At 45.0% G+C, this 23,225-nt stretch overlaps 1 protein-coding gene across 11 annotated transcripts in view; it reads left to right on the top strand.

Moving 5' to 3' along the window:
* Positions 1–14,197: 14,197 nt before the first annotated feature.
* The window catches only part of NFIB (nuclear factor I B), a 172,131-nt gene continuing 163,103 nt past the window's right edge, over positions 14,198–23,225 (top strand). For 6 of the 11 annotated variants that reach the window (XM_074571126.1, XM_074571119.1, XM_074571123.1 and 3 more), the window contains exons 1-2: positions 14,356–14,702; positions 20,962–21,493. In XM_074571126.1, coding sequence (XP_074427227.1) covers positions 14,673–14,702; positions 20,962–21,493 — 562 coding nt within the window. In that variant the 5' untranslated portion in view covers positions 14,356–14,672. Of the gene's footprint in view, positions 14,703–20,413; positions 20,547–20,961; positions 21,494–23,225 lie in introns of those variants that run through there. The other 5 variants (XM_074571127.1, XM_074571124.1, XM_074571122.1 and 2 more) reach the window with 2 other exon arrangements.

Below are 23,225 nucleotides of genomic sequence, written 5' to 3'. Positions count from 1 at the left end.
TGTCTCCAAGTCCAGACTGTAGATAACCAATGTTTTCACGCAGTAAAAATCTTCAGCCACAGCTGTGGAATTTGGCTTCCTTGAGGTTGTCCATTCACAACCTCACATCCTGGGAGAGAAGGAAAGAATAAATTTGACAATCTCTGCAAAATCTTACCCTAGTGTCCTGTCAATGGCTGCTTAAATTCTCCCCCTTCCCTACTCAGGATGCTAGTATTTGCCTTCAGCATTTAAAGTTTAAAATATCAACACTCAGTAGGGTTCCTGGCCAGAATAAACTTCCCGTAGCTCACCAGCCCTCTCTACCGTGCCATGCTCTTCACTCAGAGGCTCATACAGCGACAGGTGGAGTTTTTTTACACCTGAGGAAGCTGTCTTCTTACCAGTAATCTCTCCTTACTAGCATCCTGGAATGATCCCTCAGTCCATTTTCCCCAACTTCTCTTTCCAGTCAGTTAAGAAACTAATCTGAAATCTCTCCCATAATGCACCCATGAGCTGGGAACGTTGTTGCTAGAAGATGACGTATGGGCCAAAATGCAGGGATAAAGGAAGACGTCTGTGGTCTTGCCATGTAGTAGAATATAAAGGAGCAATTCTTTTGTTTCTTTAAATAGAGGACAAATTATATGCCCTTCATTTTTCCTGGAGGAATCTTCCTCCTCTCAGACTGGGTCAATAAGCAAAGCAGAATCAACAGAGTACAATAAAAGGGCTCATAGATGCATGAAGTACACATCAACTCTGGACAGAAGTTGCATGAACATTTAAGCCAATGAAGTAAGGAAGAGCAATGACTACAGAAAAAAAAACAAGCTATGGAAAAGAAAGAAGGTAAAGTGACCTCTCTCTGACCAGGACTGGAAAGCCAGAAGAGAGCTAAGTGGCTGGTCAGTACCACAGTTTCCAAGGCAAGGGTTCCCACTCCTGAAGTGTAACCACCTCCAATATTTTACTGGTGCCCTCTCCTGTGTGCTGTCTCCTTATGCAGACAGTGCAGTCTCCGGAGAGTACAAGATTTTCAGTTATTCCAGGACTGGAGTAGGTACTGGTCCCCATTCACTTTGTTCCCACACAGCGCATTGGTGTGTAGTCAAAGGGAAATAGTACCTTCAGAAATCCTTCCCAACCAGAAATCCTTCTCAATCACCACTGTGACTGCACCACCAGCACTTACCGGCATAGCAAATCTGCACCTTTAAAAATTGTTATTATAAGCAGTTAGACTGTCTGTAATTGTTCTAGAAATGCTTAAATAATGCATTAGTCATAATACTTTTATTTTATTTTAATATTTTTTAAATTGCTTAATAATTTGAGTAGACAATCTTCACAGGTATTCCCTGGCATGTGAATGTTCAGGAGAGAAGAAGTAGTCAGGAAGGCTCTAACATAGTTTCCTGATTGTCCAAAATGCTATGGAAAACATATCCATGGGTGCCGGAGGAGCATGCCATGTCCCATCTTATTTCTATAGCATGACATTTTATCTTGCACGCTACAAGCAATGCAAAGGATAGTGCAGACAGTGCATTCCTTAAGTTCTTTCCTTGCTTACTGGGCCCTGCGCACTTCCTAGCCACCTGTCTCAGGTCTACTGTGCCTTGAAGACTTCTGGAGAGCCTTGGAGGTCCTCTTCCTTGGAGACATTGCGCAGGATACTGCAGAAGACAGGAGCAGAAGTGATACTGGTCACACTTTTACCCAGAGGTGATTGGGAAGGACTGTCTTTTCTTTAGCCTGCTGAGTTCGCACCTTACCACTCTTCTCCAGCTGACAGTCTTCCGCTGGTTGCAGTGATACCAGCATGAAGAGGGCAAAAGGCATTTCTTAAAATGACCCACACGTCTTGCCAACATCCATATTCTTGGGAAGGAGTAAGATCTGCTGTTCACATCTGGTGAATGTAAGATCTGTAATCATCTGCTTACCTGCTGTTCACACTGGTAAACATCACCTCTGGGACAGCATCATGCTGGTCATCCTCCTACTCTACGGGTGGCAGAAGCCTGTGCTGTCTTTCAGGCTGACATAGCTAAGTTTTCTCTGTGACTGGTAAAATGCAGTATCCACAGTGTTAATAGTGGCTGCAGAGCAACTTATGAAGCCCGTTCTCTCAAACCTTGGCTATTATTTTAAGAATGTTAGCAACAGAAACAAGATCATCAATCATGTAAAAAATCTTTGCTACTGTAAGATCTTCAGCTGTCTTGCTGACACCATAATGACACAGCCTGTAGACAAAAAAGCCACCAGGTGGCAAAACCATCCACTCCGGACAAAAATGTCTGCCCTCATCCTAGAGATGGGAGGCAGGAAAAGGTTGTGGTCGAGCCTCATGCGCATTTCTTTTTCATGCAGAAATGCTGACTGTCCCAAGACTACACACTGAGAGGACGACACACTTCCTTTTGCACAAGCTGTCATGTTGTTGTGCCTACAAAGAGCCCACAGTGACTGTGGCATGCAATAGGCATCTGCCAGACTGTCACACCAGCAGCCATCAGCAGAAATAAGCTCTCCTCCATTTTTTTTTTCCCCTGGAGATCCTGGTGCAAAAGTGAGATGTTCACATGGAAATAACCTTTGCTGCCGTCCCTAATCTCTCCTGCATCCTGCTACAGGAACACTAAAGCCACATTCATGAGTGGTTGATCCAGGTCCAGGCTGATGTAACAGGAAAGGACAGAAATGGAAGTGAGATGCTGGGTTAGCAGCCTAAAAGCACTTTTTCACAGGGAGGGACAGAGTTGTTCTTCCTCTGACCATTTTGAAACATGCTCTCAGGCCCGTGAGTGCTAAAAGCTTTGGAAGACCTGCTCAGAAATCCTAGCACTGAACCCATCCTAGGACCACATCCTAGCTCTTTCAGGTGCACGTTCACATATAGGTTTGGTCAGCTCACGTAAGCATGCTGGCCTCGAGAGCAAGAAATGGGCAAGTCAATTCGGATGCTGCAGGAGCCATCTCAGAAACAGTGGAGTATGTGAAGCTCAGTGCGAAGAGACCCCTAACTGGAGCAGGAAGGAGACTTGGATCTGGTAGATTGGTTTGCAAAAAATTGGAAACCAAAATAATTGTCCTCTGAGGGCCTGCCCTGGCTCCATTTCACAACGTTCTGCAATTTCTAAACTTAAAAAAGAAAAAAAAAAAACAACAACCAACCCAAAAAACCTGCTACAAAAATACAGCTGCTACAAAGTCAGTTAATGTGCTGCTGGTCTGTTCACATAGCTTGGCTGAAAATGCTGCAAGGCAAAAGTAACAACAAAGATGTGCACCCCTTCCCTTCCTGTTCACCTTAACGAGGTGTGAACTCAAAAGGCTCTGTATGCCATTTAAATGCTACCATTAAGCCTCAGCTATTTATTTTTTCTATTAAAAACAATGATGTTACAGTTCCTCAGCAATCCTGTGTATCGAGAGAGGCAAGGGTTTGGGGGAAGAAATTATACTTTCCCGTCGTATTAAGGACAGTTGACGAACTGAAGGCAGTCATAGGACGTATAGGAAATTTTCTACCTTTTTAGTGCTTCACTTTGTAATCTCCTAATCTTGTAATTTGTTCTGGTGATGATGTGGTTGTGTGGTGATGTTGTGATAGTGCTTCCAACATATTTTAATAGAACAGGATTAAACAAATGAAAGCACATAGTATGAGATTATTAACTAGGCAGAAATAGATGCTATGCATCAGGATTCTGCAGCTGCTTTCCTGGACAAGGAAAAGGAGACTTGCTGCCGACTAAAGTTCTATACACTGTACGTCCTTTCCTGTGTTGCTTTATTATCCAAACTGAAAAAACGGGTTTGCTGTAATCGGTAACAACTTCGCTACTGCTGGCCGAGGCCTTGGGGTTTTAGAAATAATTTTACAAGATCTCCTTATCTAATATGCCCGAGCAGGGCTGGGAAGGAACGGCACTTGTCCCTGCCGGCCACGGCGAGTGGGAAGTCAGGCTTTGCTTGGCAGTGCAGGCAATTACTAACGCCAGTCTCTGTACGCTCTGACCAGCGCTCCCCATCTCTTTGCCCAGCGCCTTTTACCCTAGACCGCAGAGTACTTGCCTGGGGGAAGCAGCAGAAGAAACCATTTCGAGTGCCAAGCTCAGAGTTATAATTCTGCCCAGTTGCTAGGAAACTATGCAGGAGGCTCGGCGGGGCCGGGAGCCTATAAAGAGCAGCATGGCAAAAGTATGAACTTTCAGAAATAACGAGCAAGTGTCGTGCACATGTGCAAATCGTGGATTTTCCGCGGTGTGTTGCTCAGATGAACCTGAATGGCTTGCTGCAGGAATAGCAAGGGCACCTTTTTTAGCTACCGTAGCCTTTCCCTGAAAAATGTGAAGCTCCTACTTGAAAGCTGGTGGGGCGAGAGCAGTTTTTTACACGTGTAAAATGATGTATTTAGCCAAAGCTACCTGGTTTTCTGGGTTGTCCTGTTATGCATGCAGACGGCTGTACCCCTCGTACACACGGCTGAGCTGTACCAAGACTCTGCCCGCCGTATTGTCACCAAATGTGACCCTTCGTTCTTCGGTTTATTCTGTAACTGCACTACGCACAGACTTCACTGGTGAACCACCAATATGCCAGCTCTTCTTTCACTCATTTCATTTTCCTGTCCTGTTGATTAGTGAGGAAACCTTGAAAATATAGAGATTTTAATAAAGCAAATCATATCAGCAGCCTCAATAATAAGTCTTGAAAAATCTGATCTTTCTTACAAGTTCTGTTATAAAGATGCCAAATAATTCTCTGATTTTTATTTGTTTTAGTGGAAATTATGCAAGTGAGTCTATCTCCCCTCAGGTTGCTATCTACTCATATCCAGATAGGTAATTGAGTATGTAACAATTATCCCTGGAGGAAAACTATTTACAGTCTTTTCATGTTTCATCCATTATGAACATTAAAAAGTATCAAGTATATGTGACCTCAAAAGACCAAAAAAATCCAGAATCAACAGAACTTAAGGTCAGCCTGTTACAAAATATACGAGCCTTTGATTACATTTATGGAAAAGAGAGCCATAATCAAGACATGCTAGTGCTATACAATTGAGAAACCAAAGGCAATGGAAATTATGCATTACGTAATTTTTGAACTTAAAAATATGTTCAAGAAAGTTGCCTATGACAATCTAGGCTTAAACCCAACTGAGTAACTACTTTCTTTCTAAAAGACTACAATATCCATTGCTTTCCCTGATGCCATTATTTCTCTCATTTGATATAATACAAAAAGTTCCTGATGGTTTGCTAAATCACTTGCAGAGTTAGGCTTAGTAACTATACAGGCTCAACAAAAACAAACAAACAAACCACAGAAAAGAGAAAGCTGCAGAGTAATGGGCCTGTCTACTAGAGCTTGAATCTTTGTCAGCAATCACAACAGCAGCACCACAATTAAACCTAAGGAGGAACAAAAAGCCTGGAAATCTATCATGAAATATTGCCGAAGTTCTTGTAATAAACTCTGTTAAATATTGATGACCAGCAAAAATCATTAGTTGTCTGTGACTCTCACTCAAAGCTTGAATTTTCTAACAAGGAGAAAACAATAAACTAAAATAAAATTAAAAATCAACACCCACAGATTCTCTCTGGCATGGAGAAAGGTCTGCTCTCCACTCGACTGACTGACTGTCATGAAGTTTACAAGATCTGTGCCACATATAGCATAAACAATCATTTCCCCCATTCACTGAACAGGCACATTCGAATTTAATTTTTCTAGGTTTGACTTCTTCATAAAAGTATCAGAAAAATAAAGACAAAAAACCACCACAGTGATAGTTCTTAAGTCTGAAAGCTTGTGTTTCCTATTTTTTTTTCTATTTCACGGCAATTTTTGCTTCATTTTAAGAGTAGGATGTATTTTTAGTAGCTTAGAATGTTTTTTCTTGAATCAAACAAAAGAAAATTGACTTCCTGAGAAGCCCCCATGTTCCCAGCAATGGTCTCCAAGCAATTAGGAAGATTCTCCACTGTCTGTACTCTTCACACAATTTTTAACAGGCAGGAATGTATTTATCTGACTGATTAAAACTCTTCACGCACTTTCGCCTCGTGCAGCCTTAGGTATTTCACTGGAAGTGCCTCGATTCTGCAGGAAGTTTTCCACGTGAAATCCTTCCTCAGGTTCGGGCTAGAGAACAACTCCTCCAGCCTGAAGTTAATCCTGCAGGGAGGGAGCGGTACGGAAGGACAGTTTTAGAAAAAGGCGGCTGCGGCCATGAAATGACGTAACCTTTTATGAAAATACGCGTGAAGAAATATACTTGCCGAGCCTCGAGCGGCCTGCGAGGACTAAAATGAAAGATTTTGGTTGTTTCTTTGAATTTTGAAATTTAAAATGTAACTCTGCAAGAGGTGTAACTCGGCCACCCTCGCGGCGCGCGTCCGTCGCCCAGGGGGTGCTCGGTGCGCGCGCCGGTGGGCAGGACACGCCGTCACGCCCGTGAGTCCCCCCCGAGGGGACCGCCGGGGGAGGACGTGGTGTGACCGCGGGCGGCGGGCCTACCACCGTCCCCGCCGCTGCCTCCTTCCCCCCGGCACGGTTCGAGGGTGCAGCTCGCCGGTCACCCCCGGCCGGGCGCCGCCCCTCCACGCCCGGGGCAGCAGCGGCACGACCCCCCCCCGGCACCGGCTCCCGCCGCCCGGACACCCCCGCGGCGGTGGGCGGAGCCCCTGCCCGGCCCCGCTCCCCCCGCCCCGCGGCCTCGCCATTGGCTGTCGCCCCCCTGATATGCAAATGAAGGCGGTGGCCACGCTGCGTGCGGCAGCCGCCAGGCGGAAGCGGCGAGCCGCGGGGCCGGGGCCGGGGCCGGGGCCGGGGCCGGGGCCGGGGCCGGGGCCGGGGCCGGGGCCGGGGCCGGGGCCGGGGCCGGGGCCGGCGACCGGCGACCGGCGACCGGCGACCGGCGACCGGCGACCGGCGACCGGCGACCGGCTACTCCGCACAGCGTCCGGGGAGGGAGGGAGGGAGCTGAGGGGCATCGGCCGAGGAACGCCTGCAGCGACGCGCAGAGGCAGCCCAGCCATAACGTATATGCATTTATATGTACGCGTGTATATATATATATTTTTTTTTAATTTTTTTTTAAAGTAAAAAAAAAGTAAAAATTTTTTCTTGGACCGTGTTCAAGTCAGCCGCCAGGGAAACGTGCTCTCCAGCCTGAGAGCTCTAAAGAGGAAAGGCTGGGGAGAGACGAGGAGGAGGAGGAGGAGGAAGCGGGGGGGGGGGGGGTTGCCCGCTGCCCGCAGGCTGTGATTTCACCGCCTTTTCCTTGGCTCCGGCCAAGAATTTTCATCCCCTTCGGTTGCAAGCGAAAAAGCCGGCAACAAAAACAAAATAAAACCGAAACAAAGCCAACAGCCAGCTTGAGCAAATAACAATATTCCTTCTACCCCCCCCCAAAAAAAGAAAAACAAACCCAAACCACCAAAAAACCAACCCCAAGCCAACAACAACAAACTAAAAACCCCAAGCACCCCAACCCAAGACAAAAGGCAGAAGGCCGCTTCTAGAAATAAAAAAAAAGACCCCGACACACCGAGTCCTTGAGGAAAGAACATATTTGCTGGAAAATGTGAAGCCAACGGCCCGGTGGTGTGCGTTACAGATTTGGAGATCTCATTTATTCAGTGCAATACACTGCAATGGTATGCGGTGCTTAAAATTATTTTTACATTTATTTTTTTTTTGTAACTTGCTCGACTCTTGTTTTGTAATTCCTCCAGGCTGAGATTGCGTCTCTGTGGTTTCAAAGTGGATGTTATACCCTCTTCTTAAACGCTGATATCACTTCTGCTTTACAGGATGAGATATAAGTGGTGGATTGTTTATATTTTGCTTTTTTGGCAGCTTTTGTATATGGGTCACACTTTTATGCCAGGAATCAGTTGATGGGAGTTTGCGTCCAGAAGTGCTGAACTTGGCACATTTCCTGCTTCAACTCTTCCCCCCTCCCCCTTCTTCTCTGGCAGGCAACTATCAGTTAAATGCTGGAAAGGATTAATGCAAATGCTACTTTATTTGTACCTTGCAGACAGTTAGTTTTACGCCTTGTTGCTGTAGAGATTGCTTCTTTACTCTCGTTTTAATATAGTATTTTCTCTCTGGCTGTCTTGGTGGTTTTCGTAGTTAATGGACTGCACTGTTAATGTATAATGTTGAGGAAATGGCATTGCTGTTGTGTATGGTCTGCTCGATAAATTGTCTGGAGGCTTGTGCTGGTCTCTTTCACGCTATATTGCAGGATGTAGTGTTCGGGTGGCATTTCTGGCTTGTTTTTTAAAGTTACTTTAGAGGGTTTCTTTTTGTTCCTTTTTTTTTTTTTTGGCCTTTTTTCACTGCCGTTTTGTTGTGGGACCTGTGTGTATATTTTAATTCATTCCTTTCTCTTGCGTGTCTGTGTGTATGTGTGTGTGTGTGTGTGCCTGTCTGCTTTCCCTCTTGTCCTCTCTTCGCCTGTGTGTCTGGGCCACATTTTAATGCACAATATCCCATCCATTAAGTTGTGGTTGAATGCGGAGTGTGTGAGGACTTGGCAGCTCTCAGGTTGAAGGGGGCGGGGAAGCCAGTTTCGGCTCTGACACAAGATGCCGATGTGGCGTGATCTGAATTATTATTAGGGCTGCGAACATGGCCATCTTCTCCTCCCGCTGCTGGAAAGCGCTGCCATTGAACTTGAGACGGGACAGACAAGATCTCCAACTTTTTTTTTTTTTTTTTTTTTTTTAAGTACAGTAGCTGGCAGGGAAAAGGCGCCAAAACACACAAGATTAACTTGTAACGTTCTCCGAAGCGGTTTTGAGCTGCAATGCTTACGATTTTAACTTTGAGTCACGAGAAAAAAAGTAAAACACTTTTATAATTCTAATTTGGGCAGACATTTAAATCCAGCTTCTAGACACTGCCCCCCCCCACCCTACCCCCCTCCCCCCCGATATTCTCAAAATCTGACAAGTGATACAAACTGTTGGAAAAGATGGTGCAGAAATTTTACTGTTGTTGTTGCTGCTGTTTATGTCCAGGGCATTTAAGATCAGCAAATGTGAATTTTTAAAGGATTTACTGTATCGGGGTAAGAGGGTTTCATGCCCTTGTGAGGCTGAGAGTGTGACCTGTAGTGAGGACAAAAGCCGCACAGTTGTGTAACCCAAAACGTTGTGGTTTACAGCTTTACACTTGAGGTTTGAAGTTTTCATTTGCTGGTCTGGGAGCTGTGGAAAGCTCAAGTATTACAGTCCTCATCAAACCATATGTGGACAGGAGTAAAGCGCACACACCCTTCACATGTATGTCTGTCTCTGTATAGAGTCCATAGTGTGTTTCTTTACTTTTCATTGTATATGTGCACACTTTCTATCTGATCATACATACACACAGTTTATATGCAGTATGTGTTTCTTCTCATCGCCCTGAAACAAAAAAAAAATTGCTAGCAAATAGTATGATACTTATATTTATAGGTCTTGATACCACACTGACTTAGAAGTTTTACAGGTTGCTGTTTGCATTTTAAATCACACATACCTTACAATTCAGCTGCATATGAAATGTACCAAGACCCCATAAACCAATGTATCATCAGTTTGCTTATTTAACTAGTTATGTTTGCTCCCTAAGCATTTTCTACCCAACCTTCTGCGCATATACGTACATTTATGTATACCTCTCTCTATAAGCACACACAATACTCCTGTGCATAAGAAAACTGACCACGGCTGTGATTAAGCCAAAGACATGAAACTTTTCTTTGTAGTTTAAGATGATGGTACAAGAAGTCTTGCAAGGCACGAAGACTAGTCGTACAGATAGAATTGCGGTCAGATAATACTATGATAATATAACGTGATTTAGGTTATTTGTTACACAGAGTTGACATAAACTACAGTATATTTGTGCTGCTCAGTATGTACCTAAGTAACTATATCTAACAGACGTGTGTGAACAGCATTTCCTAACAAAGAGTGAAAGAGAAGTTAACAGTATTGCTATTAAACTAGATATTAAAAACACTGTAAAGCTTGCATTTTGGATAACAGAGACCTCTCAAGTAAAAGGCTTGGAGCTGGTTCTCGGATATCGAACTTTTAGATGAAATGCCAGAATCAGTTGTTCCTGATTTTCACAAAAAGACTACTGGAATGTTCATGAAAATTTGATTTCTTAGAAGTTCAGTATGCGTATGTTTAGATAGCCCGCTAAACTGCCTGCTTTAGATAGCCGGCTAAACTGCTCTCTCCTGGGAGAATCTTGGGCTGCGCGCTTCAGCATTAGCAATACCGTTCTCTTTGATTTTTGATGCATAATAATAGTCTTGTGCTCCAAAACTTGAAACACCTGAGCAGTTGTCCGGACAAAACGCATCAGCTGAAATTCTGCTTTAGGAAGGCTATAGGTGGCCTGACTAGCCTTTCCACTTTTTTAATGTTACTATCTCTGAAGTCCAAGGGCAGTGCCACTTCACAGCACCTGGTAAAGTGTGTGAGTGTTGTTGGTGAGGGAGAGAGGGAAACAACAGGCTTTCAGTGCAAGTCTGGCATACCAGGAAAACTGCTCCGGGGAGCTGGGGCGGGCTCTGGGGTGCGAGCCTATCTGCCCACAGCGTCAAAAAGCCTTTCTGGTTCTCTCCTGAGATGAGCTGTCTCAGATCCTGCAGTGCGGGCAGTGGATGTCCTTCCATCCTGGACACCCTGGCCAGAGGTGGGTGGGAGGCATGGGTGGAGGTGCGGGCTCTCAGGGAGGGGGATTCACACACAACTTCACTATTCGCTGCTTACTGCTGTGGAAAGTGCATTTTCTTCCTGAACGTGTGTTTTTGTCGTTGCGTGAAGTTTTCCAGCACCTGTGTGCATGTGCCCAGCAGTGCTTGTGTTCCCAGTGCTCCCATTGCATCCCACCTGAGGGCAGGATCCCTCCCGGCCCTGTGGAGTTGAGAGCAGCTCCCCGTGTTTCTCACCAGGAAGGTCAGATGATGACTTCCATTTTCTTAATTGCCCACATTGAAATGATACTTCCATATATACACGGAGGTTTGGCATAGCTCTGGCAAGTGAGGACAAAAAGCAACTGTCCCCCAGCCGGGAGCATCAAGGGTAGAGAACTTGCAGCAGTAGCAGGGTTTTTTGTGTGGGGGGTGGGAGAGAAGGGTTTTTAGGGGGATGGGGAGATAATGCAAGCCAGGACTTGAAAGCAATTGAACCGCTTTCCCACAAGGTCTCCCTGTGTGCCAGGACCCAGTCACTGTGGCTGCTGTCGTTGCTGCATTAATACCGGGTTTCTCCAGGCTAACCCAGTTCCCACATACCTATTTATGTACCTCTGCAAGGATGTGGTAGAAAGCTTCTCTTTTTTATTATTTTAATGGAGTTCTTTCTCTGTTCTGGGAAGAACTGAAACATGCCTGCTGGGTGCCCAGTTCAGCCTGCTTTCACTGCGAGCCTGTGAGTCAAACTGGACGCAAACCCACAGCAACCTTCACCATGGTGAAGATTCACCTTCAACCTTGACCCCTATCTCATGGAGAAGACAAGATGCTGCTTGATCCACGCTGGCCAGACAGCTCCATTTCCCCCAGGATGCCTTCGCATGAGGGGCCTGCTCACTCCTGGCTAGCAGACTGGCTCTGAGGAGGGTCTGGCTTTGCTGAGATCCCCAGCGGCGCGATGCTGGGGGGGATTGCATGTGCTGCAGGGCTGGCTGGGCTCAGCCCTGCCTTGTCCGCTCTGGGTAGGGGTGCAAACCCACCCTCAGCCGGCTCCTGTGGGCGATGCAAACCCAATCTCACGCGGACTCCCTTGCAGTAGCGAGGGCTGCAGAAAGTGCCCAGCTTGGTGTCCACCCTTATCATGCACCATTTGCTTTTTCCCGCTCTGCCTCTCCTCTCTCCCAGGACCTTGCCAGACAGTTCTCGCTTTTAGTGCACAGGTCTCTAGTGCCAAGGAGGTCCCTTGTCCGGTACCTGGGAGGGAGTGGGGCCTTCTGCGAGCCCTGCCTGGGAGACAGGAGACTTCTGACATCTGTGTGGTTCGCAGGGGCAGCCTTGCTGACGAGGTGTTGGGGGCTTGCCCTGATCCTCGCGGAGGGGTGCGAAGGAGAAGGGGGGACAGAGGGAGGGTTATTACGGTTTTAAATCAGGTCTGCAATAATGGCTTATTGTGTAAGAGTTCAAGCGCTCAAAGAGGTGTGTTCAAGGACGTCGGTGCATTTGTGCCAAGGGGAATGTCTTTTATGGTAAATTAACTCCAGTTAAATTGAATATTTATTCAAAGGGAAACTCCAGTATTTAAAGCTGGCGTTATCAGCTTTTTGCAGTGTCTGGGTAAAGGAAAAGATGATAGGATTTGGGGGGTATTCTACACCAGATATGAAAATAAATTTTGCTCGTTGTGGTTAACCCCGCGTTTGCCTCATCCCTTCTCGCCTGAGTGTATTCCCTGAACTTGTCACTTAGCAGTGTAGTCTGTAGAAGGGAAAACCCGTGGCTGTTGCTCGAGCCCTGCAAATCTGAGGGAACTGGGGGAGCGCAGCCAGGAACCGAGCTGGGGGGATGCGGCGGGCATTCTGCAAGGGTTAACGCGTTGGGCTCTTGCTGTTTCCTTTGACATTACCTGTCTTGTACCGGCTCCCTCCTTCCCCCGCCCATCCCCCTGCTTCTTTTGGTTTGTAAATTTATGGGAATTGCAGCTGGTAGACTTGGCAAGCTCCCCTCATTAAGAGCCCTCTTTGAAAATGGGCTGTGTTTGAGCATTTCCCTAATGAGGACAGGACGGGGTTAAAAAGTGACCATTTCATGGTTGACTTGAACCTGCCTACTTTCCTTGATGTGTCGTTGTGAAATGCCTGACGTGAATAAACTCTCACTTTGGGCACGGAGGAAGTCAGCGGTCCCCACCCCCCGGGGACGCCGCCGGGGGCTGCGCACCGGCACCGGGATCCGCTCGGCCGTTCCTGCCCCGCGCACCGGCACCGGCACCGGCAGTGATGGGGGTGTGGGGGGGTCGCAGACACCGAGCACCCCCCCAGCTGCGCGCTGCATCGCAGCCCTCCTCAAAGGAGCAGAAATAAGTTTCGTTCACTACTTCCCCGCTTCTCCCCTTCATTTCCCCCCCTCCCCCGGTAAAAGCTGTCCCGGAGGAAGGAAACCAGACCCCGCGCCCTGTTGCTGCCCCGGGAGCCCCCCCCCGCCACCGCCCGGCAGCAGCCTGTGAGCCTGGGGACACGAGCTACCGGCGGTGCCAGCACACCCCCCCGGGCTTTGGGAGGGCGGAGGAGGGTACTGCCCCCCGCAGCGGGGTGGGGGCTGCGGAGGGAGGAGCGGGGGTGGGGTGGGGGGGCGTCTGAGTCCCGCCGGCTCTGAGAAAATCGTACCCCCGAACGGAGGAGAAGGAAAAGAAACCTCCTGCAGATGGCAGTCCCTTCCCCTCCCGCCCCCCCCCCCCCCACCCGCCCCCGCAACTTTCTCCCACCAGAAGAGAGGGAAAATGAGGGATGTTTGCAAAACGTGCTAGTTCCTTCTGCGGCGTTCGGTGGTGATTAATAACGAGGGAGGGCAGGGGAGGGGGGAGCTGGTGGAGAAGGAATGTGTTTGCAGGAGGAGGAGTGTAAGCGGCGATTGTGTAATTAAATAATTAAAAAAAAAATAATACTTAAGTCTCATTTGGGGGGAGAGCTGGAACGGGGTCCAGAGGGTGTAACCGGTGAAATTTTTCAGCTTCCAAGTTTTGCAGAGTGTGTGTGAAGGGGGTGGGGGGGGAGAAGCGGTGGTGGAGGCGGGGGGGGGGGGGTGTGTGTGTGACAGGACGGGAGGGACACACGGGGAAGGCAGGCGGCGGCAGCAAAGCCGGGCGGCAGCGCCGGGGCGAGATTTCGCCGTTTGAACCTTCCGGCCATCATTTTTCTTACCCTGGGGCGCTCGGGAAGCAGCCCCCCCAGCACACCCCCCCCTCCCCTCCGGCTATCGCCGTCGCCCCGCGGAGGGAGCGAGCAGAGGCGGGCGGAAGAGCCCGCGAGCGGCGCGCGCTGCCCGCATCGCCACGCCGCGCGCGCCCCCGCCCCCGCCCCGCCGCGCGCGGCCCGCCCGCGTGGTCGGTGCCCGGCGAAGTTGGGCCTGCCATCGCTCCGCTCCTCCGGGGTTCTCCTGCTCCTCTCCTCCGGGGCTGTAACCTTGAACTTCGGAGAGCGCGGGTGACAGTGCCGCAGCGGCCCACCGCCACCACCGACTCCTCAAAAAAAAAAAAAAAAAAAAAAAAAAAAAAAGGCAGCCTAAAGAAGAAAAAAAAAAAAATCCTCCCGCCCACCCCCTCCACCCCCCCATTCCTCCCCCCCCCACCCCGAGTCCTTCCCCCCTCATCTGCAAAACAACCAGCAGCAGCAGCAGCAGCAAAAGCGGGACTCCTGCGCCGCCGACTACAAGAGGGTTAAAAGTGTAGATTGGATTTCACCCCGGGAAATCTAGCACACGGAGTGAACTTGAATCTTTGGCTATTTAAGGAGGACTGGGGTTTGTTGTGAAGTTGTGGTGATCCAGGGCAGAGCCCCGTCCTGATTGATTTCATCTTCCTTGAGTCTCAGCTGACTGTAAAATGAATAGATGAAATTATTCCTTTTTGAGGCTTTTCTTAGGGGCTCTCCGGGCAACGTGTTCGCAAAGCGAAGTCATGATGTATTCTCCAATCTGTCTCACTCAGGTATAGACGCGTTTTACTTAATTTATCTGTTAATTTATTTATTTATTTATTTTCACGTGTTTCTTCTTTCTTTCTTTTTTTTTTTTTGTATAATTTTTATATGTATGCGAGTTGTTAATGAGTCATTGCTGGTAGTTGTAACGGGTTAAAGCACAGTTGTAACTGCTTGTCAGATCCAAACTCCTCTCGCAGAAGGGAATAGCAGAGAATAAACTGTACCAGGCCATTGTTTTTGGGGAGATCCATTCAAAGTGTCAGCCGTAGACAAATAGTGTTAATTGTTGGTGCATATGAAGTCAAAGGTTAACAAAATGGAAATGAGCATAATTACGCTAAAAAGCAGGTTTGAGAAGTATTGATTTGATTGGAATCAAACGATTTGCTCTCTTTTCAGCTCGCCAGTTTACGCAGAGCCTAATGAAAGGCTTTGAAAGGAAAAGTGCCGTTTTTGACAAAAAACCCCAAAACCTCGAGCGCCCACCGGTGCGAAGTAATCCCGTCTTATGCTTAATTAATAATACGTAGCCTGCCGACAATGAGGGCGATGCGAGCCGGGACGACCGTGCAGTATTTTCTGGTCCGGTTGTGTAGGGGCACGGCAATTGCCCCCCTCCCAGATCAATTGCCGCGCTCGCGGAGGAGGCTGCACCCTCCTGAGGACGGGGTGGTGGGGGGAGTAAAAAAAACCCCAAAAGCAAGATTTACCCGGTTTTTGCAGCCGCGCTTGCAGCCGCTTTTCAAGCCGGGACGGCGGCTGTCAGCGGGACGGGCGGGAGGGAGCGGGGGGCCGCGGAGGGCGGCGGAGCGGCGCGGCGCGGTGCGGTGCGGGGCGCCGGGGGGCAGCCCGTGCGGGGGTCCCCGCCACCGTAAAAATGCAGTTTTTGGAGAGACCTGAGGGGTTTAGGGGGAGCCGGCTTGGGAAGTTTGCCTGGGTGCCCCCCGGGAGCGTCCTCGCCGGGAGTAGGGAAATGGGGAGCCGGCGGCGGGGCACCGGAGCCTGTTCCAGAGGGTGAAGCCGGTCGGTAAAGCCAGGGGATAGTTTTCGGAAGCTTTTGTGAAAGTCTGTCTTAGGAGGATGTGATGTAAACTGATTAACCGATAACTGCTTGCCTCCACATTGGTGCAACAAATAGCTAAAGAAGCAGAAAATGTGCGAAAGTAACGTCTCCTGCAATACTGGTAGTAAGGGGCCGGCGATGCACTTAGAGTTGCACGGTGAATAAATAAATACGATTTAAGTTATTCCACAATTAGAAAGTATTGTAATTCAAAAGGACTGAAGTATTCATAAATTGTGAATGAAGATGGAAACAATGATAAGGCTTATTCAGTGATTGGATACAGTCCTGTAGCTTTTTGGCTGACACATTTTTTATTGTTTATATTTTGTTTGGCATCTAAGTGTGATTGACTTAGATATGGATATTTTCAGCAAGTAAACGTGAGCTGCAGTGGAGCAAAGCTGGAAAAGAGTACTGTTGAGATACTTCTTCTTCAAAAGAGAAATGAATGCATGTAGGAAGCGTTTTGTGTACCAGATACACACATGCTTACAGGTACACACATAGAAATAATTACATACGGTGGAATCTGCAATTAGTAAAAATTAATTCTGTGTGGGCTGTCCATCCTGGGAAATTATTGACAGGCAATAAGACCTCTGTACCAGAGTATAAACCTGACAGCACAACTTAAGAACTGGTTTTTACATTGGAAACACGCTAATTCTTACCACTACCTCTATTACGGCGGGTAGTTCATCTTGTTTCCCACTCTAATGACATTTTTTTCCATATGTTTGCTTTTTGGACGCACAGATGTAGTGGATTTCCTCATTCTTTACAAATCTGTATTAAAATACTGCACTCAGGTGTACACAAAAACACAACATGGTACTTCTACAGCCATAAATACAAGAAGGCAAGTCCTGGCTTTCGCGTGTTGATAACTTCTCCATAATATTTTACAGTCACGCTGTATCATGTGCCATGCAGAGACATTTCCCACTTAGTGCTACATACATGGAACACGGTGGCAGCAAATTGATTTTAATTGGGAATCTTTCTCTACCTATTTGGAATGATAAAGGTATATTAAAAATCATCTTTCCTCTGCATAAATTAAATATGAAGATTACACTGGCAATGAGAATTTCTACTTTGTGTTATTTGTTTATTTAAAGCAAAAGATTGATTTTTTATTTTTTTTTTGAGTTGGGACCGAGTTAAAGTAGTACAGCCAAAACTGTGCTCTCTATTGTGTTCGCCGTCTCTAGGGCTCTTACGATGCACGTTGACTGTGCTAGTGTATGCTCAGAAGAAAATATTTTGGTAAAAGTTCTAAACACAGAACACCTGTTTGGACCAAGCTCCTTGCGAAAGCGTAGTTCAGTTTGTGCCGCGACAGGGCTGGAGCTCCTTTTAGAAACACGTCTCAGATCCAAAGTACAGCTTTAAGACAAACCTTGGCAATTCGAATGTTACCCAGTCCCTCTTTCAATAAAAGTTTGGCGTGTGTAAAATAACATAAAGGAAGAAACGATGACCTACCAAATGCAATTTAATTTTTGGGGGGTCCCTTCCATCCCACGTGCCTCTTTCCCCCTGTTTTGGAATGAGTGTAAACTGCGTTTATCTCTCTTGCTGAGGCATGATAGGATGCAGTTACCGCATGCCTTTAAATGCTTAGTCTCTTGTCATATTTTTGCCGTGGTTTATTTTTATTTTATGGTGGTCCAGGAAGCTCAGAATATGTTGTCATTTTGTTTTCCGCCAAGAATATGTTGTTTCATTAGGCACAGAGAAAATCCACGCGGGAGAACCAGTTACATGAAGTTTTCTGTATAAAATTTTTAGGCTTCTGCCTGGTATATTTATTGTATGGTCCTCTGTTCAAACTTGCATGAATTGATACAAAGTTTATAAAACTGGAAGGTAGAAGAAGGGCGCTGCGTTTCCCCTTTACCTTTTCTGAAAAGAAAACCTGTCCTATCTATCATCATTAGATGACTGGTATGTTTTCCTTTATTTACAAGCTAGATAGGTACTATATAGCAACTTCCAGTTTAATTTAAATTGCCAGTGCACAATGGTTCATCTGAGCCATTTGATATGACATTTGAAAATCTTACCTCCATAAATCACTTTATTGCAAGAACAACTGTGGCACATGGGTAAGTGCCACATAAAAAAGAATATTTCAGTATTGCCTGTGTGAATATTAAGGGATTAAAAAAATCAAAGACTGTAGATGGCTTTTTAGGAGGTTTAGTGGAGAACGTGTGTGATTAATTGCAAATCTCCATTTAGGATCATTTTTATGGGCACTTCTTCTTGTCAAGTAATGTTTCATTTGAAAGGACTCCAGATGCACAGTGAATCTCTCGAAGGTACCTGATAATATTGCTTTAGAACAGGATGTTCTTTGGTGTGTTTCTCCTTCACACTCTTTCACATATATTTATATCTTTAGGTCTTAATGATATTATGAAAGAAAAGTCTGAACACAGTTTTTTGAAGGGTTGGGTCGTTCGGGTTTTTTTTTTTGCTCTTTGAAAAGGAAACATTCAACCACTACAGATTGGAATTTAAAAAGTGGAATTTTTCTCTATAAAATTTTCATAGATGTAAAATGCTATAGGCAATTGTTGTCAATACTATGTGCACTACCTAAAGAAATAGCCATTCCAAATCAGTTTGTGATGTTCTTCTTAAAAATGAAAACTAGATGTGCAGTAATCTAGTAGAGTAGAATATTTTCCACATTAATTTTATTGCCATTTTAAGTTACAAATGCTGAAGTCTGTTTAGGTGTAGGGGAAAACATTGTATTGGGGCAAAAATTCCTTTCTCCCAAAGCTCTTCATCCCCCTGCCTTCTCCCCACTGTTAGCCCCAGCTGTTAGAATTTTCAAAATCTGTAGTAAATCTGTTTTATTCAGTCTAAAATGAATTGTAAGGATTTAACACCGTGTAGTCTTTATGCTTATGTTAATATATTTTTTTTTATTTTATTTGAATACTTTGATTAAGGTGACTGCTGTAGAAGAAGAAATAAACTTTCTTTAGTAGTTCTAATTGAGGGGGGAAAAAAGCATGGCATCAGAAAGCATATGAAGATAGGGAAGTCTTATCATGGGCTGTGGTTACTCAGAGCAGTATTGCCTTCCCACACAAAGAACAGATTGTGGTTTAACTCTTTCCATGGCCTAGTTTTATGTGCCAGTATAGTATCGGAATTGTTCAAATCTCTGCTGGAAACTACTAATCAGTTTAATTATTGCCTTTGTGGCTCTTTGTCAAGCATCATACTGTAATGCAATAGTTTATGTCCTGAATTATCTTTCTGTATTGTCTCTCTCCTCTTTTTTCTTTTTTTTTTTTCCCCCTTTTCTTTTTTTTTTCTGTGAAGGTAACATGGTCATAGGTAAACTGCTTGCAACTTTTCTATTGTTTTCTGTTTGATTTGAGGACGGTTAGGGAAGAGAGGTAACCAGATCTAGTGGGGTTTTTTTTGCCATTCAGGAAATTTTGAAGTTTGTTTGAAATTTGAAGATTTAAATATTAATTTTTTGGCCTGAAGCTTCTGCAGTGGCAGTCTGAACTCTGTATAATTGAGACCATTAGTTATACTTTCATCATTTTTACCTAATGGAGTTAATCAGCCTATTGATTAAACATAATTCATTCCTTGTCTAGCAGCGTAGCTAAAATATTAGTTTGTTAATTGTATTCTTGAGCATAATTGTATAGAAAAGGTTCGGTTTTAGTCTGATTGCGCCGTGCCACTCAGTATGATGAGCAATCTGCATGGTATTTAAAACTAAATGTGCCTGCACACAGGAAGAAAGATACCTCCCCTAAGGTCTCCCTTCCAAACCAAAATACAGCAGTGTTTGATAAGCAGATCGTGCTGTTTTAAACAGAGGATTTGCTCACGGAAAAGAGGCATTAGTTTTGGGAAAGGCCTATTTAGATATTAACATGGATGTGTAGGATGGTGCTTTACGCAGACAAAACGAATTAATTTAATTGCTATAGGATGTACTTGCAGACGACAACTAAGCATTACCTCCTTAATGCAATCCGTATCGCTGCTAGGCAGAAGATAAGAACTTGCAGGTGAAGCCAGATGACAGAGAGGGATATATTTTGGAACTGTAAATAAATTGCATGGATTTCACAAAAGCAGCATTTGACCAGTGGTGCACTCGTAATGTCACTCTGCCACAGCATGCAGAAACACAAAGAATGCAAAGTTTGTGCCAAGTTGCCATTTTTCATTGTACACCTCAGATTGATTTTTAAGGGGTTTAGAATAATTGCCACACTCATGTGATCAGTTAACAAATTAACTGACTCTGTGGGGCTTCAAAACCCACAGTGGAGCTGCTGGAAGAGCATAAATGTAATTTTTGTTTTCAACTTCATAAACTTTTATTTTACAGGGTTTGGGGGGTGGTGAGAGGGAAGCCCGAAGAGCTGAAAGTACAGAAGCTTCTGTTGGGGATTTGTATACGACATGCTGTGTCTTTTGCCCGCTTTCCCTTACTGTATACTGGTTTCTCTAGTTACCACCACTGGAATGGTGCTGTTTCAGTGCTGGAATGTTGGACGTTTGATAAGAAAATGGATCAAGTTTAATGGCGCATGCTCTTTGTGCCACCAGCAGTCTCTTGCTGAGAGCATGCTCCAAAAGCGGGAACTGTGTGGCATTACACTGAGCATGTATATGCTTTGTGTTTCTGTGCCACAGAGAAGAGAAATGAACTGTGGCATTCGCCTCAGCCTTCTGAACGCTTCTGCTCAGATTTTTTAAAAGCGTGTAGTGTCCTCTTTGTGCAATGGTACTTTTCTTGATGTTAGCCATTTTCACTCAGATATTTAAATGTTAGAAACAACATATCTTGATAGCATCTCTTTTAATTGGTGTTGTCTCCGCAGCGTTGCGGGCTGCAGTGAGGGGAGGCATACAAAATAAAATCTTCACATGGTTCTTTCAAAGGGTGAAATATGGGGAAAACGCAATTCTCTGTGCACATTTTGTCTGCTGCCTGACAGCGGTAGTAATTGCATAAAAGGTGTTATGCAGAAATTGGCGTAAATTTTAAGTGTTTATTCTCTTCGTCTTGGATTTCACTTTAAGATTTTCAGGAACCATTCTTGATGCTGCTTTGATTATGAGAGCTTACTGACTTTGAGTTTTCTTCTTCTCTTCTTTTTTTTTTTTTTTTTTTCTTTTCCCTCCACTTCTTTCCACAGGATGAATTTCACCCGTTCATTGAGGCACTTCTTCCACATGTCCGTGCAATTGCCTATACTTGGTTCAACCTTCAGGCTCGAAAACGCAAGTACTTTAAAAAGCATGAGAAACGAATGTCGAAGGACGAGGAAAGAGCAGTCAAGGATGAGCTACTTAGTGAAAAGCCTGAAATTAAGCAGAAGTGGGCATCCAGGCTCCTGGCCAAGCTGCGCAAAGATATTCGCCAAGAGTTCCGGGAGGATTTTGTGCTCACGGTGACTGGGAAGAAGCACCCATGCTGTGTATTGTCCAATCCTGACCAGAAGGGTAAGATTAGGAGAATCGACTGCCTGCGACAGGCTGACAAGGTCTGGCGTCTGGATCTAGTCATGGTGATCCTGTTCAAAGGCATCCCCTTGGAAAGTACGGATGGAGAGCGGCTCATGAAATCCCCACATTGCACAAATCCAGCACTTTGTGTCCAGCCACATCACATAACAGTATCAGTCAAGGAGCTTGATTTGTTTTTGGCATACTACGTGCAGGAGCAAGGTAGGAAGCAGATTGTCGTGTTTCTATGTTAGTATGTCAAACTCTGATTCCAAGTAGCCCCGTTTCCCCTATGGGCTGGCTTCCAGTGAAACATTATTCTGTGGTCTATAGACGTAATGTGGGTACATATCCATATGTAAATCAGCATGTATACGTACATACTTAACATACACACATTCCTGCAGACTTGTGTGAATGACATGTACGTTTGACATACCTGCCTTGTTCTCTTTCAAGAGCCAGCGGGAGGTACCAAGGTAGTACTTCAGTTCTGCTGAAGTTGCCTTATTTTTTTTTTCTTTTTGTGTCTCAAAAACTGGCAATATATTGTATAGTTTTTCCAGTTGTGACTTCAGAAAACATTCTTCTTATTTTTCAAATTATTATTATTTTATTAGTTTCCCCAGTACTGCTAGTAACAGATGCAGGTATGTGCAATTGCACAATCACAATAAATGCCACAAATATTTATTATTGTCTTTGTAGTTACAAATAATCAAGAATTCATCCTTAAACCGAGGAACCTACTACCACTTTGAAGAGCAATTATAGACTTTCTCACATCTATAAAATAAAACATGAAAAAACTTTAGCATAGAAATACTGCTTTGTAAATACCCAATATATTCAGAATTACAGCATATAGTACCTAACGTTTTACTCATATTTTACATCACTGGTTCATCTTACTTTTAAAACAGAGATCCGGGTTGTAAAATTTCAAGAGACTTTTCCATGAAAAGTGTATTTTCATAATTACAGTCATATATGGAATTTTATTTGGCAGATAATTGAATTGTGGAAAATTGCAGGAACACTGTGGAAAAGCTTCTTAAACTTAGTTTTACAGAATGAAAATAAAAAAACAGGGCTTCTGATAGTCATGTATCAGGGGAAAAAACTGCTGGTCACATTGCATATTCAGGTAACAATATTCATAGGCAGGTTCCCCGAAACTGTAAATGGTTGTAAGCAGATAAAGGTGTTTTTTTCCTCTGATACTAAGCCTTCTGAAATGCTTTTTTCTCTGTGTGGGGTAATTTTGGTTCTTTCTGGTGATCGTACCAACCTCGAGACATCTTTGTATCGCTGACTGATCAGCAGTGATAAAGCATTTCTTTTTTAGCCGCAGATCTCAACCAGGGAAAGTTTGGCCGGCCGCAGATGGTGGGCCATTTCACAACTTGGCCTGGTAGTAGGCAGGAATGGCCTGCAGAAGGGCAGATGGCAGGCTGTTGTTATCTGATGCCGGGTACATAACTGCGGGATTTAACTGAAAAACAAACGGAATGGGTTTTGTTAGTAACAAAAAAGTGAAATTGCACATGTTTTCGTTCGCCGTGTACTCCTTCTGTAAAAGAACAGATACACGACACAACCTTTATTGTTTTCAGTGAATTTGTCTTTTAGCATTTACTCACGCAGGTGGAGCACTATGTTTATGTGGACGTATAAATAGGGTTTGGTTTTTTTTACTATTCGTCATGAAAAAATATGGTCCATTGTTTTGATTTGTTTTGTTTTTTTCCCTTGCTTGTATTTTTTGTATTTTTCTCTCCACAGCAGTAGAAAACACTTAGATATTTTGCAGCGACTTTAAGTAGCTGCAGAGTCTAGTAAATCTGACCCCCAATAACATGGCAAGAAAGATTTCTTCGATAGCATTAAACAAAATAGCTTAACTACCAGTAATTTGTACCTTTAAACTCCTTTTCTGAAGAAAAATCCAAGT

The sequence above is a fragment of the Larus michahellis genome, chromosome Z (genome assembly GCF_964199755.1).
Source record: "Larus michahellis chromosome Z, bLarMic1.1, whole genome shotgun sequence".
Lineage (NCBI taxonomy): Eukaryota > Metazoa > Chordata > Aves > Charadriiformes > Laridae > Larus > Larus michahellis.
The sequence above is the reverse complement of the archived record's forward strand: the minus strand, read 5'-3'. Positions and strand labels throughout refer to the sequence as shown.